The sequence below is a fragment of the Cervus elaphus genome, chromosome X, assembly GCF_910594005.1.
Source record: "Cervus elaphus chromosome X, mCerEla1.1, whole genome shotgun sequence".
NCBI classification, from domain to species: domain Eukaryota; kingdom Metazoa; phylum Chordata; class Mammalia; order Artiodactyla; family Cervidae; genus Cervus; species Cervus elaphus.
Window position 1 is genome coordinate 74,481,896 of NC_057848.1, and position 12,816 is coordinate 74,494,711.

At 54.7% G+C, this 12,816-nt stretch overlaps 1 protein-coding gene across 1 annotated transcript; it reads left to right on the forward strand.

Annotated features, from left to right (window-relative positions):
- Positions 1 to 1,491, forward strand: LOC122689870 (melanoma-associated antigen 8-like). The gene is made up of 3 exons (XM_043896651.1): positions 1 to 137; positions 266 to 358; positions 707 to 1,491. The coding sequence occupies exon 3, from the start codon at positions 727 to 729 to the stop codon at positions 1,489 to 1,491; it is 765 nt and encodes a 254-aa protein (XP_043752586.1). The 5' UTR covers positions 1 to 137; positions 266 to 358; positions 707 to 726.
- Positions 1,492 to 12,816: the final 11,325 nt, after the last annotated feature.

Here is a 12,816-nt window from a genome sequence, read left to right on the forward strand (position 1 = left end):
CCTAGGACCCGCGCGAGGCCCTGGGCAGGTGCGGCCGCATGTGGGGCCCCTCAGTGCTTTCTGTTCAGGCTTGTGTCTTGTTTTGAGTTTCCTTCTACTCCTCCAAAAGGGACCGTCCAGGTCATGCCAGGGGAAAGGTGAGCATTACAAGGTACCCACCACACAACTGGGTGTAGTCAGAGTGTCTGTCCCCAACTACAAACACAGAAGGCCCAGGGCTGTGCCACAGGACAGCCCTTAGATGTCACCTCCATTTTTCTCACAGGAGCTCCAGGAACCAGGAGACAAAGGCAGAGGTCTGAAGCCTGTGTCCTGAGTTCAGAGAGCAGAGGAGGTCCAGGCAGTATCAGGAGTCAAGGTGAGTGGGTGACCTGAAGTGAACAAGAGGCTCCCAATCCCAGAACAGAGGAGGTCCCCAGGACGCCCCAATACCTGCCACTTTGTTGGACCCGGAATCTCGGGCTGTGCTGACCACACCCTGAGGAGCCAACTCACTTCCTCCTTTGGGTAGCCAGGGGAATGGATTCCCAGGAAGAGCACTCCTGTGAGGTCTGAGAGCACCCCTCAAGGGGAGAGCTGTAAGTGGCTTGTGTCGTACCATCCAGGATGCATTTCTTAGCCCAGGTTGCTCACACCTCCTCTCTCCCAGAGGCCCTTGGTCCCCATCGGTACCTCTGCCTCACTTCCGTGTCTTGTTTCACCTCAGGCATTGTGCTCGTGGTTGAGATGAGTGAGCTCAGCAAACCCGAGGAAGACCTTCAGGACCCAGGCGAGGCCCAGGGCCCTATCGAGGTGCCGCTCTTGGAGGCTGAGGTGGGGGAGTCCGCATCCCACTTGGCCTCCTACCACCCAGCATCCTCCTCTGCTCCTATGGAGGCCTTGCCCCAGGAAATTCTGGATAGCATGATAGGTAAACTGATGAAGTTCCTGCTCCTCAAGTATCGAGCCAAGGAGCTGACCTCCCAGGCGGAAATGCTGAATAAGGTCCTCAGGGATAACCAGGAGCACTTCCCGGTGGTCTTCAGGGACGTCTCAGTGTGCCTGCAGCTGGTCTTTGGCGTGGACGTGAAAGAGGTGGACCCAGCGGAGCACATCTACATCTTGGTCCCCATCCTGGGCCTCACTTGCGATGAGATGCTGAGCGATGGGGTGGGCCTGCCCAAGGCCGGCTTCCTGGTGCTGGTCCTCAGCATGATCATGCGGTTTGGAGACCCGGCCCCTGAGGAGGCGGTCTGGGGAGCACTCAGCAGGATGGGGGTGTATGTTGGGAGTGGGCAGTGTGTCTTTGGGGAGCTCAGGGAGCTTCTGACCCAAGTGTGGGTGCGGGAAGGATACCTGCGGTACCAGCAGGTGCCTGACAGCCACCCTGTTTGCTATGAGTTCCTGTGGGGTCCCCGGGCCTATGTGGAGACCAGCAAGTGGCAAGTCATGGCATTTATGCGCAGGGTCAACCAAAGGGCTTTGAGGACCTTCCCATTCCTGTCTGCATAAGATGCGAGGGAAGAGGAATAGGGGGCCTGAGACAGAGCAGCAGCCAGGTTGTTCCTTCTCTCTGTGGTTAAAGAGGGGGTAGTCAGCTTTCTAAACTGTGAGGGCCCGGGCTAGTTGGGGGAACCAGTTTGTAGCATCTTTTGGTTCCTGTTCTCTATGATGACGAGGGGATTCATCTCTGTTTTCTTTAGAAACTTTTCAAAGTTTGGTTTCAGAGTAGGCTAAAGAAACTTCAATATCTTAGCTTTGTGAATGATATTGATCCGAGTGTATCTGATGTTACACAGTTCAAAAACAAGAGTTTTTGTAAGAGAGATGGGAAAGTCTTCCATTTTGTTTTGTGGTCCTGAACAGAATGCAATGGAATCGAAATTAGAAATGTTTTGAAAATGTGAACTTCTGTAGCAATAGTATTGTATGGAGAAGAGTTAGATAATAAAAGTAATCATAGTCAATTCATGCTTATGGCCTTCTTGTCTGTCATTCACAATAACTAAATGATCTCAGTTAATTGAATTTTCCTGGGTTATTAAAGAAAGTAGCAGACAATCTGAGAGCCCTGCTCATTGGCTCAGTTATTCCAAAGACGTGTACAGATTCTTGACCACTGGATTAGGGATCAGCAGGTGAGGTTTTTCAGGCAGAGGGTGAAGGCTTCAGGTCGGCAGTGGCTGGACTCCTCAACCCCAATGGAGGACTGAGCAGACCCCCACCCCTGTGGTCAGTGCTGGGAGGCCAGGCAGGAAATGAGGAGGAGCTGAGGACCGAGCATCTCCCCAGCCTCGGACCTGCAGGACCCCCTTGGCATGTGTGGCCGCATGTGTGGCCCCGTAGCGCTTTCTGTTCAGTCTCGGGTCTTGTTCTGAGTTTCTCTGCAGGCCCCCAGAGGGGAGGGACCAGGTTGTGCCAGGGGAAAGGTAAGCAGTACAAGGGAGCTCTGAGGGGACCTCTCACCACACAACTGTGGGGACCTCAGAGTGTCCACCCCTCGTACCGTCAGAGAATCCTCAGGGCTGTGCCACAGGATACCACCAAGGTGCCCCCTCCATTTCTCTCACAGGAGCTGCAGGAACTAGGACGTGAAGGCAGACGTCTGAGGCCCATGTCCTGAGGTCAGAGAGCAGAGGAGGTCCAGGCCGTGCCAGGAGTCAAGGTGACGAGGGTGCCCTGAGTGGACACCAAGTGCTGCCCATCCCAGAACAGAGGGGACCCCACAAGGGCCTAATCCCTTTTCCTTGTCAGTGCCAGAAATCTCGGGCTTTGCTGACCACACCCTGGGGAGACACCTCACTTCCTCCTTCAGGTAGTCAGGGAACTGGCCACTCCAGAGGCATGTCCCTGTGAGGTCTGAGAGCACTTTTCAAGAGGAGACCTGCAAGTGGCCTGTGGCCAACCAGGGTGCGGTTCTCAGGTGAGGCCATTCACAGCCCGTCTATCCACCATCCAGGCCCATGGTCCTCATCTGTCCCATTTGCCCCCATGCCTCACTCCTGCCTCACTCTGTAGTTTGATCCCAGGCATCATGCTCGTGGTCGAGATGACTGAGCTGAGCAAGCTCAAGGAAGACCTTCAGGACCCAGGTGAGGCCAGGGCCCTGTGGAGGTGCACCTCTCTGGGGCTGAGGCAGGGGAGGCTGCATCCCCTTCAGCCTCCTTGCCCATAGTCTCCTGCTCCACCCTTGTGGAGGCCTTGCCCCAGGAATCTCTGAATGAGATAGTGGCTAACTTGATGAAGTTCTTGCTCCTGTAGTATCTGGCCAAACAGCTGAAATCCCAGGTGGAAATGCTGAAGAATGTCCTCAGGGATAACCAGGAGCACCTCCTGGTGGTCTTCAGTCAAGCCTAAGAGTGCCTACAGATGGTTGTTGGTGTGGAGGTAAAGCAGTTGGACCCCGGGGAGCACATCTACATCATGGACCCCACGCTGGGCCTCACCTGCGATGTGATGCTGAGCAATGAGCAGAGACATCCCAAGGCTGGCCTCCTGGTGCTGGTCCTCAACCTGATCATGCAGAATGAAGTCCTGCCCCCTGAGGAAGCATCTTGGGAGCACTCAACAGCATGGGGCGGGGGGTGTGTTGGGAGTGAGCCCTGTCTCTTTGGGGAGCTCAGGGAGCTGCTGACTCAAGTGTGGGTGCAGGAGGGATACCTGGAGTACCAGCAGGTGCCTGACAGCCACCCTGTTTGCTGAGTTCCTGTGGGGTCACTGGCCTATGTGGAGACCAGCAAGTGGCAAGTCATGGTGTCTGTGCTCAGCATCAAACAGAGGGCTTTGAGGGCCTCCCCACTCCTGTCTGCAGAGGCTGCAAGGGAGAAGGAGTAGGAGACCTGAGCCAGAGCAGCAGCCAGGGTAATCCTTCCCTCTGTGATTGAAGAGGGAGTAGTCAGCCTTCTCAGAAGTGAGGGCCCGGGCCAGTTGGGGGAACCAGTGCACAACATCTTTGGGCTCCTGTTCTCTACAATGACATAGAGATTCATCTGTTTTCCTTAGAAAATCTTCAAGCTTTGATTGTTTTCCCAAAAGGCTAAAGTTCAGTGTCTTAGCTTGGAGAATGAGGTTGATCACTACGTGTTTCTGCTTACACAGTTCAAGAACAAGAGTTTTGCTGTTTTGTAAGAGATAGAAAACTCTTCCACTTTGTTTTGTGACCCTCAATGGGACACAGTGGAATTGGAATTAGAACCGTTTCGGAAATGTGAGCTTGTGGTGAAGTGGTGGAGTCGCTCAGTCGTGTTCGACTCTTTGCGACCCCATGGACTGTAGCCCCCAAGGCTCCTCAGTCCATGGGATTTTTCAGGCAAGAGTATTGGAGTGGGCTGCCATTTCCTTCTCCAGGGGATCTTCCTGATCCAGGGATGGAACACGGGTCTCCCAATTGTAGACTGACACTTTACCATCTGAGCCACCAGGGAAGCACTAATATTGATGGGGCAAGTATTAGATGATAAAAATAATTGCAATGAATTCATCCATCTGTCCTTCTTGTGTGTCATTCTCAAAAACTAAATTATCTTTATTTGGGTTTGCCTGGGTTATTTAAGGAATTAGCAGACAATTAATCTGAGGGCCCTGTTCACTAGCTCATATATTCCAAAGACCTTTACAGAGTATCTACTCCAGGAAAGGCCATGACAGGAGTGGGGACACTAGGAGAAGCAGGACACCTCCACACCTAGAGCAAAGGTAGGAGCCGCAGTCACACAAGGAAGGTGGAGAGACCTCCCCTAGTCGCACTGAACAAGGCAACACGAGATAGGGTGGTGGGGCTCCAGGAGGAGCACTTGAGTTTCAGTGCCTGAGCCAAGGTGATTTGGGGCTTCTGTACACTGGGTTCCTTCTGTGGGAGGTGATCATCATGAGGCAGGCAGATGGCAGCCTTCAGACTTGCACACAATGTGTCTTCGGGGTGATGGCAAAGTCTGAAATGGATCATGGCTGTAAGGTGTCCTTTTGCATCTTGGATAAAGCCCAGAGAGATCTCTTTCTGGGGCAGGAAGGAAGGGGTCCTAACTCTTATCACATTGCTGTTGATCACAGGGGCAAAGGAGGTGTTTTCTACCCCACATCTGCTAGGAATCCTGCAGAACTTTGGCCGCACTCCCTTGAAGTGGTGCCCAAGAAATGCATGGAACTATCCTTTCTTTCCTGGCCCCGGAGATCCAGAACCCGCGGTGTAATTTAGCTTTCAATTATCTTGATTTTAATTGGCCATTGTAATCAAGGACTTAACCTTAGTTGGGGCTGCAAGAAAGGAAAGTACTGTTTTGGATGGAAGACCAGCTAGGGCAGAGGCAAAGAGTGGCTCTTGCTTCTATTTCCTGGAGCACCTTGGGTCCTGTTGGAACACTCCTTCACACCCAAATTTAACAGGTCTTCTATGGAAATGGGGCTTGCCCAGTAAATCAAATGATGAAGATTCGGCTTGCATTGTGGGAGACCGGGGATCGATTGCTGGGTCAGGAAGATCACCTGAAGAAGGGCATGGCAACCCACTCCAGTATTCTTGCCTGGAGAATTCCATGGACAGAGGAGATTGGAAGACTACAGTCCATGGAGTAGCAAACAGTCAGACATGACTGAGCTACTAACATTATGGTCCACTATGGTCTAAGTAGCAAAGTTTCTTAGTTTTATTTGTGAAACATCCTATTTGGCTGATTAGGTATTCCACATCCTATTGAGGTGCACATTCTCGTACAAGCCCTGGACCACAAAGCAGCCAACCCCTTCCCAACGTGGAGAGTGGAAGACAGTCTGGGGGCAACGTTGTGACAGATTCCTGCCCCGACATCACAGAGGCAATGGAGGCCAGGCCCTGGCAGCTGCATCCGGTCCTTCAGGCGCATCCTACAGCCCAACACATGGGCTCCTCAAACCGGCTGGCTTCACAGGAGAAGAACTGAGGCCACGGGGCTTGGGATCTTCCCAGGCCCACGTGCTACTGAGGGATGGGGTGTGCACAGAGCCCTGACCTCAATTCCTCTGGAGCCCCCACCCTTCCCACCCACCCCAGGTCACAGCCTGACCTTCCGACTTCTAACACCTTCCTCTTCTCAGTGCTACATGATGCCTATGAGGTGACAAAAAGCAGGCCCGCAGAAGAAAGGGGACGAGGAGAATCAGAAGCACTGTGGGGCTGCTCTGGGTTTGTTGAGAACTGATTCTGCCGGGGGCCAGCGTCTCTGTCCATTCCCAGCACCTCCCGCCTGAGTGTGGAGCCCTATCCCTGCTGCTGCCATGGGGCTTCCTGCCCAACTGCACCTGCCAGGTTGACAAGCTCCTCACCGAGCAGGAGGGAGGGAGGGTCTTACCTTATGGCCCCGATGCCCACTGGGATAAGGCCTCTACAGGCGCCTCCTCTGATACGGGAGGGAAGGTAACACGACCCCCGAAGCTCCAGGTCTCCCCAGCCCCAGCGAGGGACGGGAGCAGCTGGAGGGTCTCTAGGCTGGGGACACCAGGACAGGGACGCCAAGCACAGGGGCAGGAGAGTGAGGCTGAGAAAGGCAGGCCTTGGACATCATGAAGGCTTGTGTGTGCACAACACGGGTGTCCTGAGCCAGAGCTGAAAAATCTCCTCAGTGACATGCAAACCCACTGCCTGGGCCCATGTGGTGCCTGGAGGAGGGGGACCAGAAAAGGCAGCTCCCTCAGGACCCAGGGATGAGGAGGGGCCCTGAGTAGGGTGGGGGTGTGAGCAGGAAAGCCGACAATAGCCAGGCTGCCCACAGATAGCACGGTTTTCAGTCCCCTTTGGAGAAGCCATCAGGGGCCCCCAATGAGGATCACAGCCTCCAGGGTCATGTCCCAGCCAGATGAACCACCCTGATGAATCCTTTATCAACCTGTTTATGAGCTCAAAGGCCAGGGAGCAAGCCCAAGTCATGGCCTGTGAGCTCCATTCCGGCTGCCAGTCCTCAGGCCAAGGGCCTATGGGAGAGCCTCTTCCACACCTTCTTAGCTCTCGCCTTTCAGACACCAGGCTGTGGCCCTCACACAGGGCAAATGACCCTGATGAGTGGCAGAACTAGGTGGACAATGCCCTAGGGTACTCGACACACGTACCTTTCCAAGGTGCTTGTCTGTCCCTACATGGTGAGTTTGAAGAACAGTGGCCCACAAAGGTCAGAGAACATGCACCTCCAAACCCACTGCCCCATCATCCATATGCAGTGAAGACCGGTGACTCTCACTCAGGTTTTGTCCAGTCCACCCCCGTACTCTCATGCATTTTCAAATACAGGTAGATGGGGGCTCCCTTTGGTCACTTCTAGCTCAGTAAGACAGACATGTCCCTGGGAGTGAGTGTGTGTAAAGAAGGCCCCTTGCAAAATGCCTAACCTGTGAGCCAACAAAATCATTCGATGTTCCTGCCATCTGGGTAAGGAGAACTGGTCCACAGTGGTGGTGGGGACAGGGGCATTGGCGGAGAAGATCAGAGCTGGCCTCGGAGAGGATCAGTGAGGTTCCTGCTTTCAACAGAACAGGCTGTATCTTGAGCCCCCAACCAAGTCCTTGAAATGGCAGGTAACCAGATATACCCAAGTTGGACATGGAAGGCCAGGACCGGGGATAGCAGAAGCCCAACCACCCAACTGTCCAAAGGAAAGAGAGCTTTCGAGGCAGCCTCCAGGGAGGCTGAATCTGAGTCTGAGACTCTGGGAAGATGATGGGAAAAGCATACACACAAATGTTCCCAAAGTGAGGACGCTAGGGCCAGGAGAGTGGTCTTTATGGGAATGAATGGAAACTGAAGACAACAGCCTGTGATCTGCAGCGGGATGCCATCTGGGGATGGGCAGAGCTCAGGAGGCTGCAAGTTGAGCAGATCGCTTCGCTGTGCCCTACCACACAGTGTCCTGGGGAGTCTGTCTCAGGTGCATGGGGAACAGTCAAGTGGAAAGTGTGGTCACTCCCACTGTGCCCGAGCACAGCCCTATACTGAGGAAAGCTCGACCTGGGGGGCAATCTGGGCAGGAAACAGGACTCTGACTTTGGGGCCGTCTGAGTGGGACCTGCCAACTGGCAGTACCAGTCACAAGAGACCAAAGCCAGAAGAGGGACAATGCCTGGGGATGGGTGGGGGGACCACCAACACAGGCTAGGCCAACCAGCCCACTATGGACCCCATCTTCTGGGAGGGACAGTCGCCAGGTCCCCATCTGATCCCTGGGGTCTGTCTTGCTGGTAGTTGAGCCACGACTCACCAGGGCCTGCCCCTTTAGCAGAAGGTAGCCACAGGCCTGCCCGTTTGTAGGGGAGGGGTGGAGCCAGGGGCATGGTGGTCAACCCATCCAGGGCTTGGCCCCCTGAAACAAGGCGCATGGCAGCAGATGGGAGCCTTTGCAGGCAACCTGAAACACACTTTTCTATACTTTCAAACAAGAGACAAGCTGGGGATCACATCTCTGTCTCCAGACCCCCTCTACCACACGGGGCCAGGGCTGCCTCTCCACATCACCTCTGTGACATCATGAAACAAGTAAGGAAGTGGACCACTTAATTGGCTGCCTGGCCCACCACCCAGATTCTAGAATCTCCAGACAGTATTTATTGGCCACTACCACCCTGCCCTGAGGCCCTTCTGCCCTGACCATTCACTGCTTGGGTAGAAAATGCTCCTGAACTACACTGGCTCCATGGATAGAGTTCCAACGAGGCATGTGCAGCCCCATTCGCCCCATCCATTGATGGAGAGCCCACAGCAGGGCACCACCCTGATGTCACTCAGAACCAAATGTGGATTCAGAGGAGGCTTTGGAAAAGTGGTGGGACCAACCCAAGAACCCAGATCCCGGCTCCCAAGACAACCCACCCCACAGGGCCTGAACCCAGCATCAGCCAATGAGGAAGGGAACAATGCCATCCTTGGGCTGTCCTTCCCCAGGAAGCTCTGGATGAGCTTGGAGGATGTAGCCTTCACCTCTGTGCACCAGAATGACGAGGGAGACATGGTGGTAATTGAGGCAGATCTCTTCCAGATGGAGGTCCTCCAGCACAGAGGCATGGACAGGATCTTCAAGACAGCATCAAAAGTTTCATCCACAAACTGAACCTGCATGGGTTCAGTGAAATCCACCATTCGGGTAGCACTGCAAGGAAGAAGAGGATGATGGTAATGTAGAAAGCCCTTCTGGGGAGACTGGACTAGACAAGCTGAGTGCTGGATGGATTTCAATTTCCAGGAGAACTTTCTTCTCCTGAGAGTGTGGTTAAGGAAAAAGGAGAAAGCAGGCCTTGTCGTGTTCCAGGAATCCCCTTAGACAGGATCCACAGGGTGACTCCAGACTCTGAGAGGCCACTTGATTTCAGTGAGTGCCTATAACAACTGCCAGGAATGAGAAGACCTTGTTTCCATAGTTCTGCAAAGTCGGGACAGCGGTGGGAAGGAGGGTGGTGAGGAAAAGCTATTCTCCCCCACGATGGCTAAAGTGATTCATTTCCTTTCAGATCTATCACTACTCCAAGTTCCAGAGAGACAAGCCTCTCCTCCCGCAGAACATCTAGAGGAAATGCGACTCCAGAAGAACTGCTCAGCCTGCCCCCGGGACAACAGCAACCCCAAAGAGAAAGTAGCAAGCAGTGGTGACCAGATGCTCTCCTTGATTCCACCACTAGTGCACTGAAGAGGCTGACAAGTGGGTCCAGAAGGGAACCTCAACTGTTCCCGGAACCCTCGGCCAGCACTCATTTGTGTTCTGTGGCCTTTGGTTTATGGGCAGGAGGCCCAGGGGGCCCAGGTCAAGCCATCTCCTCAGCGAGCAGGGCTGCACCAGTAGAGAGGGTCCATCCAGCAATGCCATGTCTGTACCCCTGGTTACTGCTGGGAGGGACGACACAGGGGAACTGCCAGAGAACTCCCCAAGGTACCCAGATTATGGTTCGGCGATGATTTTGTACAACACCTATGATTCCATCGTGAGGGGAGCCATTTCAGTTGTAGCCCCAAACTAGGCCGCTGAGGCAGAGGAAGAGCAGGAGGAGTCCTCAGATTACAAGTGTGCCCTCTGTGAGGAGTTTAAAGACAAGCCCAGTCCCTGATCTGCCAGATCCCCAGGGACACTCAAATGCATTCTTTTGTAATCAAAAATCTATTTTTGGCTCTATTAAGTACACCAAATCTTCACGGGAATAAATAAAGAAGCAAATGAGAACTGTTAGTCTGTGTTCTTTCTGTCTGTCTATGCTATTCACAGGGCCCTGGCTGAGCCAGATGAGGCTGGAAGGCCACGCCCCACACAGGCCTCCGTCTGGTCCCCATGATCCCTTTTCATCTGAAGCAGCAGCATTTCACAGGTGCTGCCAAGAATGTGGCTCCTGAGCCATTCACTGAGGCCATCTCAGAATGGGCGGGTCCCTGGGACTTGCCTGTCGCACAGCAGAAGACCCAGTCCAGCTCCTGACATAAGGGTGTCACATTCCATGAGTCCTGCACCCTGAAACAGAAGGGGCTTCCTCCTGGGTCCCCCAGTGGTGCCACGAGTGACTGAGCAGCAGCTGAGCATTGCCAGCTCCCAATCCAGGGGCTTCCCCAAGAGCCTCACTGGAAAGCAGGGTCACCCCAACCGCCAAGGGCCTCGCAAACTCGTGACCCCAAACCTGAAAACAAATGCAAGATTTCCACAAGGTGAACACCAGCCGGTGTTGTTCTGCCCTCACAGCTTTATTTAGAATCCAGGCACCACATCCAACACACAGTCCCTGGGCCAGACATCAGCCTCTTAGAGGATGCTCCTGGTGACACAGAAGGGGGTGGTCACAGACAGCTGGCTCTTTCCATCTGCCTCCATGCTGTCCACTGATAGGAGGGTGGCAACCCAGAGGACCCATCCATCACTTGCAGTCTGCAGGGAAGTCAGGAAGGAGGGCTGGTCAGGTGGAGAGAGGCACATGGTGAGTTCCAAGCCATGAAACCCTGGGAGCACTGAGGAGGGAGGGCGGGTCCCCCTAGCTTTGAAGCCCACTGGCCGGGCTCTGGTCCTTCCTCAGCACAGACAGGCACAGTCCTGGGCTTGGCTTTCCCCCCAGCCCGCACCCCACCCCTCATCTCAGGCCCCATCACTGCTGACTCTGCAGATCCCCCATGTTACCCAAGGCCTGCTGAGGGTAGATCTGTGCTAACCAATCTGGCCTTGGCCCTGGGGCTGCCCTTGACGGCCCTGCCAGGTGTCTTCCCCGTGCATTTGGGAGCCACCTTCCTCCCAGCCCTTCACACAGCACTGCCTCCACTGTCAGCAGATGCCACGGCCCGTGCCCAGGGCCTACAGAAAGAATGGAGGAGAGCAGGAACTACTGGGTCGGGTGTTCCCCCTATCCTCACCAGGGCCTGGGACGGCACCAGGCAGGGATCACAGAATTCAAACCTCAAATAACCCGCTTGGATGCTGTCACAACTTTCCACGGCTGAGAAGGCACTGAGGAGGTGCCGAGGGATAGAGAGGTAGCCCATGACTGCATGGGACCTGACCACAGGCACCTCCATCCTCACTTCTATCCTTGTACCTGGAGAGGGGTCCCTGGTTACTGGAGGCGGGGAGAGACAGAGGAGCAGAGCCATGGGCCTGAACCTCAGCAGGGTCTCAGCACCTCACAGAGCCTCCATTTCCACATGGCTGTGAGGAAGGGGACAAGGTCCCAGAGGAACCCAGCCCAGAGCCTCCCAGGCCTTTCCTTCCCGAGCACAGCAGAGCCAGAGTTCCCACAGCCCTCATGAGAGCCAACGTCAGCCAACATCTCAACCCCGGCTTCTGGCCTCCTGAACCAACACAGTGCGTAGTCTGAGTCACCCAGCCCATGTGACCCTGATGCGACTGCCAGCAAATGAAGCCAGAGAGTCAGCCCTGTCCAGACAACCCTAACCAGGTGCAAGTGGGGAGTGGGGGGCTGTGACTTCTACACTCCCAGCACCTCGGGCACATTCCTCCACCTCTGCACAACTTCATGTGTCTGTTTACACCTCCCAGTGTCAGGCCCACAAGTTACTGATTCGTCCCTCCTGATGGAAGGGAAGGGAAAACTCATTCTGCCAATACAGCCACTCAAATTGACCACACACTCACTGCCTGAAGAGCCATGCAGGAGGAGGCCCGTAGCACATGGCACACACCCAAGGTGCTAACAGACACCAGCAAACATCCTTCCACAAAGGCTCCCCCATGTCCATTTCCCCAACCACAGGCAAGAGCGCCATGTCCTCACCCACTGGCTGGCCCAGAGCATCAGCATCATCATCCCACTGAATCTCTGTCCACCTGATGGGTGACAAAGGGTCACCCTCCTCCCTGGGTCTGGGTGAGTTACCAGCGAGCCCGGCTGGCCCCTGGGGTGTGGCCATTGCTATGTCTTCTTCTGGGGTATGTGACTGGATCCCAGGCTTGCCCAGTTTCCGCCACTCAGTGTCTCAGCCAACCCAACCCCTTCCTTCTGGGCGCCACTGAAGCTCAACTGTGTGGGTGGGATGTCTGAGCAAGAAGGGGCTGCAAGCACTCCTACCTCTGGAAGCAGAGGGTGCTTGCTTGGTGGCCAGGGAAGAAAACACTCTTCTGCCTGGTTGTTTGGGTGTCCTCACCTGCATGAGCACCAGAGGAACAGGGAGAATATCACCTGTGACAAGACAGCAATGTTGGACAACAAGCCACCACTTTTCTTCTCGGCAGGAGCCTTAGACCCCAGGGACCCAGGAGCACCCAAGGGGTGTGAAAAACACGTGCAGGTTTCCTCAGGGTGGGTTCGACTCCTCACAGCAGCTGGTCTGTCCTCACACGGCTGGGACAGGGACCCCACAATGCCTCAGCATGCATCCCCCAGGAATCATGGTGATTTATA